This window comes from Nanorana parkeri, unplaced genomic scaffold (assembly GCF_000935625.1).
Source record: "Nanorana parkeri isolate BGI_ZX_2015 unplaced genomic scaffold, ASM93562v1 scaffold320, whole genome shotgun sequence".
Classification (NCBI taxonomy): Eukaryota; Metazoa; Chordata; class Amphibia; order Anura; family Dicroglossidae; genus Nanorana; species Nanorana parkeri.
In genome coordinates this window covers 305,819-313,029 of record NW_017306588.1, presented here as the reverse complement: position 1 = coordinate 313,029, position 7,211 = coordinate 305,819, and the positions used below count along the sequence as shown (strand labels likewise).

Below are 7,211 nucleotides of genomic sequence, written 5' to 3'. Positions count from 1 at the left end.
GATCGAGAAGTGAGCGAGCGACGGTATGTGTTCTCTCACTTCCCGATCTACTGAGCTGACTTGTGACAGTCTCATTGTCACAGGTTGGCTCAGATTATGAGGCTGAGTGAAAATCACCCGCCTCATAGTTCTCCTTTAAGACAGAGATGTACAAATCCCGGGAGCTCCGCGTGCTCCTTACACATGACAGCGGCCTCCTAACTATTGAATGTTTCTCTAGTCTAGTCTTGGACCTGGAAAAGTATCGGTACTTGTACTGAGTCCGGTACTTGGTATCGGTGCATCCCTACCATTTATGCAAAGTTGGGGGGTCGTTTTTCCACCTCGAGACACATCACGGATTTCTCGGAACCGTATCGGCCGATCCTAGTTACCCGTGCCGCAGCCCAGCGCAGACAAAAGATTGATTAGTTGGCCAGGACCAGCGGTGCCGTTACCTGCTCTCCAGCTCCACTGACACATCTCCAGCACCGGAGTCCCCGTTATTAAGTGGGTCACCTCTGTCAGCTACAAGCAACAGGTCACAGTCACTGCAATGGCATTAGTCACATGGTGACATGACAATGGCGCTCATGTATGAATGGTGATGAATATCCCTCCTCGCTGCATGCGGCTCATTGGATGGGTTATAATATTGTTATTCTGAAAGTGTTATTATAACTTCAGGGGCATCAATGTCGGAGGTTTTCAGGGGCATCAATGTCAGAGGTTTTCAGGGGCATCAATGTCAGAGGTTTTCAGGGACATCAATGTCAGAGGTTTTCAGGGGCATCAATGTCAGAGGTTTTCAGGGACACCAATGTCAGAGGTTTTCAGGGGCATCAATGTCAGAGGTTTTCAGGGGCACCAATGTCAGCGGTTTTCAGGGGCATCAATGTCAGAGGTTTTCAGGGGCATCAATGTCAGAGGTTTTCAGGGACATCTACTGATGAAGATATAACATTTGGGAGATATTTTCAGTATCCGTTTCTAACTTAAAAGGTAAAGATAACCCAACAAACCCAATGGTGATAATTTATCCATCCTGAACAAGATGTAACCATTATTGACTGTGAATGCAAGAGACACACTGTATGGGTCAGGCTGGCACCATCCGGTGATGAGCAGCAAACAACGAGGGAGGGGTGATGCAGGTGAGGTGAAGGCCGATGACCACATGCAATCATGCACACTGAATAGACTAAAGTAGATGTAGTGGGTGGGGTGATAGAAGGCTCCTCCCCTCCCCTGTATACGGCATTATATTAATTAAATAAACTAAAAGTCCATATATTGTGTTTGTCTGTTTCTTAACCAAGTGCAAATGCATTCAGCGACTATCGTCAGCCATCTGCTGCACCTTCCAGTATGGAGCGCCATGCCAACTTCCTGTATGGCCATGTCATTGGTTGTACTGTGACCTGGGCATGAGCCCCCCACGTTCCCATACATAGCGGACACTCTGACCATGGCTCCGGTGTTCTGATTCACATCTGAGACCTTCAGGAAGCCCACGCCGTTCATGGTGATGCTCACAGCCGCCATCCGAGCACCTGCGGCCCTCACCTCCTACAGATGCCTGGCTTGTCCTGACGGTCCTGTGGTTTTGATCATTTATTGTAGGGCTGTGCAAATTAACGATTAATTTCTCGATTAATCGTTAATCTTTTTGATCAATTACATTTTTTTTTAAACTTTCTTCACGAGCGCCAGCCAAGGCATTGCCCTATACACATACAGCACAGCAATGAAGTAATAAAATGAACTCGGATCACACTAATCCAGCACGTTATTAATCTGAGTTGCCCCACTTAAGCGGCGGCCATATTGAGTGGGGCAACTCAGAATAATAACGTGCTGGATTAGTGTCATCCGAGTTCATTTTATTACTTCATTGCTGCGCTGTATGTGTATAGGCCAACGTAGTTGGATCTGCATGTGCGTTATAATTAATCGTTTAAAAAGAATTTCGATTAATCGAACACGAAAATTTTAATCAGTAACAGCCCTACTTTATTGGTCAATTACGGACCCAGAACAAGTTATATGATGGGATCTCTGACTTCACGTGACATGGTTTGCCCCACACTGGCTCAGGGACAGTGCTTCAGGAAGTATTGAAGCCAGTGACAGCCAAGAAACTAACATTTTCAGAGGGAGGTCTGCAATAGCATCCTCCATGTTTACCTCAGTACAGGTTACCTGAGCTGAAGGAAATGCAAAGACTGACCCTACCAGGCTCCCCTTCTGAAGAAGATTTGTCTCTTGGAAAGATGCGCCGATCACTTCCAGCACCACACCTGCCGCAATCCATCGCTCTCGGCAGAGGGTCCGGACACAGACTTCTGCTAAGAATATATGCAGTGAAAGGACGAGATCACCGAGCCGGATAAAATGTGTGTGTGTGTGTGTCACATCGAAGTATATCAAACGCCGATATCAACACATTTTGGGGGTTACACACAAATCTCCTTCATCAGGGCTGAACTATAATAACAACTGACAAGTGAAGACTTCTGTATAGGAGTTCTTATATCTAGAGCTGCAACAACTAATCGGCTAAAACGATTATAATCGATGATGGAAAACTTTGTCAACGTTTTCCCTCATCGATTAGTTGAATTCAGATTAGCTTGCCTTCTTGCGGCTCCCCGCACGCTACTTCTCCTCCCCGCCGAGCCACACTACACGTCTCCTTCCCGCCTCGCCGCACGACAAGACTGCTCCTCGCCTCACCGCTTCTCCTCCCCGCCATACAGACTCGCCGCACGCCGCTTCTCCTCCCCGCCTCACGGACTCGTCGCTGCCCGCCCATCCATGATCCATGAAGGCTGTCACAGGAGGCTGAGCTCACCTCCCACAGCGCTCAGCCGCCTATCACAGTCCGGCAGAGCGGTGTGTGGGCGGAGACAGCCAGCGCTGTCACAGGAGGCTGAGCTCACCTCCCACAGCGCTCAGCCGCCTATCACAGTCCGGCAGAGCGGTGTGTGGGCGGAGACAGCCAGCGCTGTCACAGGAGGCTGAGCTCACCTCCCACAGCGCTCAGCCGCCTATCACAGTCCGGCAGAGCGGTGTGTGGGCGGAGACAGCCAGCGCTGTCACAGGAGGCTGAGCTCACCTCCCTGCTCCGCTCGCTCAGCCTCCTGTGACAACGTGGCAGAGAGGAGAGCGGGTACAAGCAGTCATGTGATCGCTGAGTGTAGATAATTGAGGACATGGTATGTTAACTATATCCTCAATTATGAATGAATGGGAAGTGATCTACATCCCCTCCTACATTACCTCCTGTTCATTCATAGTTGTGGATATAGTAAACATACAATGTCCTCATGTTATCAATGATCAGGATAAAGATTTAAAAAAATTAAAATAAAAAAAACATTTTCGGTTTTAAAATGTCCATTTCGGTGCACCTCTAATCTTCAGGGCCGGATTTATTCTCCCTGCTACCTCACACTACATTTCTCCCTGTGCAAAGCGGGGCTAAGTGTAGAAAACTAATTGGCGCCTGGAGCTGCATGTTCCGGGCGTCGGGGAGATTTCAAACCGCCGCCACCCCTCCGTTCCCTGCCGCCTCGAGGCCGAGCCTCGGTGGGCTTGTGGGGGAATCTGGCCCTGATGATCTTATGATTTTATACCCAATAAGCTTTTTTAAACTGCATGGCCATGATGTACCCCATGTGTGTTATATATCCTATGGAATGGACGTAGAAAATACAGTATGAACATTCTATGTAATATACACACACACACACACACCATATAGTAATGACAATCACGATACTTTATATCACATGTCAGCCCTGATGGAGGAAGATTTGTTGTGTAACACCTGAGACTCTTTGGATGCCCTCTCCTCATAGACTCTTTCGCTGTGACGAAATGACAATTATACCTGTACTGATCCCCACGGCTTGTCGCTCCCGTCCTGTCACTCCACATAAGCTGACCTTCCCTTGTTGGTCTTCCGTCGGACATTAGAGCGCGGCTACACATTACATGCCATCCTTCGGAAACCTCCACTAAGCTCTGAGCCCAGCGCCCCGCCACACAAACTCTGCATTCCTCCACATCGGGTTTCCTCATTTTCGATCATTTTAATATTTTTGCAAATTTGTGGCGATTTTTTTCCCACTTTCTTTTCCTTCGATCCCCAAAATCCCACTGAGAACCCGTCTAGAAATGTGACACAACGAATAGCACAGATCACGCTGATCCTTATCAGTTCCCCCCCCTGGTACATCAGCACACCGATAGTGTTGAAGTCCAAAGTGTTGGTTTATTGGAACGTCATGTCACCAGAACCAGCGCTTTCGAGGCCACGCAGGGTCCCCTTAAAGGAGAACTATGGGGGTTAAGTCTTTTCCCCATAGTTCTCCTTAGGGTGACTGGAGGACACAAACTAGCGTCCTCCCGTCACCCTAGGCTCAGTATATAGGGAGCTGTAGCTCGCGGTATACTGAGACGCAGCAGCCGGAGCGGATCCCGACAATTATGTCTGTATCCACGCAGCTGCGTGACTGACAGCCGGCTCTGCCTATCTAGAGGCAGAGCCAGCTGTTCCCGCCCCCTTGAAGGGGACCCTGGGTGGCCCCGAAAGGAAAGCGCTGGTTCTGGTGACATGATGTTCCAATAAACTAACACTTTGGATTTCAACACTATTGGCGTGCTGGTGACATCCGTGTATTTCTGGTACATCGGCGCCGTCATTGCTCACCGGGGCCGGGGAAGAGCTGAGTTAGGAGATTGTATCCATGTGTAAGAGATCCGCTACAAGTAAATAGTTTTGAGAAATGGCAACAAAGCATCTTTTCCCTGCACTGTGCACTCTGTGGCGGTCAGCGAGCCCTCCGGGGCATCGGCAGGTTAGAACGGATGGAGGACCCCGGCCGCCTCTTCAGGAATTAACAGCAAACGCCGCGTAACGCCCTCCGAGCCGCTCCATGTATCCAAAACAGCTTCTTAAACAAGGAGACTATATAAAAAATAAATCAAAGGACTCGGATCGATACGCCTAACAGGAAGTGGCCGGGCTGATTTATCTCTGTGGCAGGTGAGGAAAAACCGAACATTAATTCTTGTCAGCTAACCTGAGAAAAAAGCGGAGCGGACGGCGCTCGATGGTGAGGATAGTTACTGCCCATTCACCCAGGAGGATTGTGGCGCGGAGGAGATCGGGAAATGATCCCCCATCCCCCATATATAACATGCTCGGTAGAATCCTTCATCCCTGGCTCTGATCTATCAAGCTTCTATATCAAAGTGTTTTAAAAAGCACTTAAGGCATGCCAATACTCAGCTGAGAGACCGCTTTCGCATGCCTTAAAGGAGAACTATGAGGGGGGGGGTGCTTTTCACTCCCCTCATAGTTCTAGCCGACCTGTGACAATGAGACTGTCACAGGTCGGCTCAGTAGATCGGGAGGTGAGCGAACACATACCGGCGTTCGCTCACCTCTCGATCCTGTCACGGCTCTCTGCCGTGACAGGGGAGGGGCTGGATTCCCCCCTCCCCGCTCCGATCCTCCAGCGCTGACTGGTGGAACGGACGGGGGAGGGTACAGCTGGCTCTGCCTCTAGATAGGCAGAGCCAGCTGTCAGTCACGGAGCTGGGCGGATCCAGACATAATTGTAATAAGGAGAACTATGGGGAAAAGCCCTGACCACATAGTTCTCCTTTAAGTGATTCTGCAGCTGGATGAATCAGGGCCCCTATGCATTATAGAACATGACCAATAGCATTGTCCTAACCTCACTATAACTGCCGGCCACACACAGTGCAGCCCACAGCAGCCTCCGAAAATCAGAAAAGGTATTTTTTTTGCATTTAGTCCTGGTCACCTAGAGCCAAAGGATGAAACAATTGAATATATGTAAATGAGATGTATGAGCGAATGAGAAGCCTTTATGATACTTTTGGGATGTGACTGGGATCGCTTCCCCAGTTTTTCACTGCATCCTCCCAACCATGCACCGCCCTCCCAACCATGCACCGCCCTCCCAACCATGCACCGCCCTCCCACTCATGCACGCCCCCTCCCTGGACCCGCCTTGAACGCCCTTTTACCTTGAACTCCATAGGAGTGTATTTCTCGTTCTTGGGCGTGGAGTTGCCCTTGTATTGGAGGTGGTTGGGTGTAGCCGGGTGGATGACGGTGGACTCCTGGGACTGTCTCTGGCAGCGCTGGCAATAGACGTAGATCACAAACGTCAGCAGGCTGGAGCCGAAGAAACAAGAGACCCCGGTGGCAATCAGATGGATGAGACTGAACCCTGCGCAGAGAGGAGACAATGGTCAACAGACGGGTTGTGTCTTCAATGTGCACACAGAGGAGGGGCGACAAATCCCCTTTTATTGATGTCCAAGATTATATATTTATTAAACTGAATCATGTGAGTGCGTCTATGTGCACTCCCCCCCACCCCCCTCAAACAGAGGTGAGAGCAGAGACAGCATAGGTTAGAGTACAGGACTTTCTGGCCGTGTGATGTCATCACTGGCCGTGTGATGTCATTGAACTGCTGCTGTCCTCGGTCTGAGCATTGAGTGATTAAAAGGAAATGTGCAAATGGATACCCGGCGTGAGGTTGATACATAACAAAGGGGCACATAGTAGTTAATTCCTTTTCTGTTATAGAGCTGGGAGGCAGGGGCCTATCAATGCATTTGCCTTGGGCGGCACTTTCCAGGGGGGGGTCGACAAAAAATACCGCCCCCAAAACAGCGAGGTGAGCCGTGCAGCGCAGAATCAGGCAGCCCCAGTGGCCCGGAGACCCACATAGATCATAGAGCTCCCGCTGGAGGAGGAGGTAGGGCTGGGGCCCGGCTTCCGAGGTGGAGGAGGCCGGCCGGGGCCCGGCAGGGGGCGGCTCGGGGCTGGCGGATGTCCTGGAGGCAGGCTGGGGAGCTGCAGGTAAGGGGAGCGCATAAATGCAGGGAAAGGGACCCTGCAGAGCCCACCACAGATTCCGCAGAGCCCACCTGAGAGTCTCATGTGGGCTGTGCAGGATATATGATGGGCTGTGTCAGCGCTATATCAATGTATAATCATAGTGTGTGACTGTGGGGGGAGGGGACATTAGAGTGTAAGCTCCTCTGTACAGAGACTGATGTGACTGTGGGGGGAGGGGACATTAGAGTGTAAGCTCCTCTGTACAGAGACTGATGTGACTGTGGGGGGAGGGGACATTAGAGTGTAAGCTCCTCTGTACAGAGACTGAGGTGACTGTGTG

The 7,211-nt window shown here is 50.4% G+C and overlaps 1 protein-coding gene across 1 annotated transcript in view; it reads right to left on the bottom strand.

Moving 5' to 3' along the window:
• Positions 1-7,211, bottom strand: part of SEMA5B (semaphorin 5B) — a 297,119-nt gene that overhangs the window by 6,111 nt on the left and 283,797 nt on the right. The window contains exons 21-22 of the mRNA XM_018558083.1: positions 6,690-6,886; positions 6,046-6,255 (exon numbers count right to left, since the gene is read on the bottom strand). Of these exons, the coding sequence (XP_018413585.1) occupies positions 6,046-6,255; positions 6,690-6,886 (407 nt within the window). The remainder of the gene's footprint in view (positions 1-6,045; positions 6,256-6,689; positions 6,887-7,211) is intronic.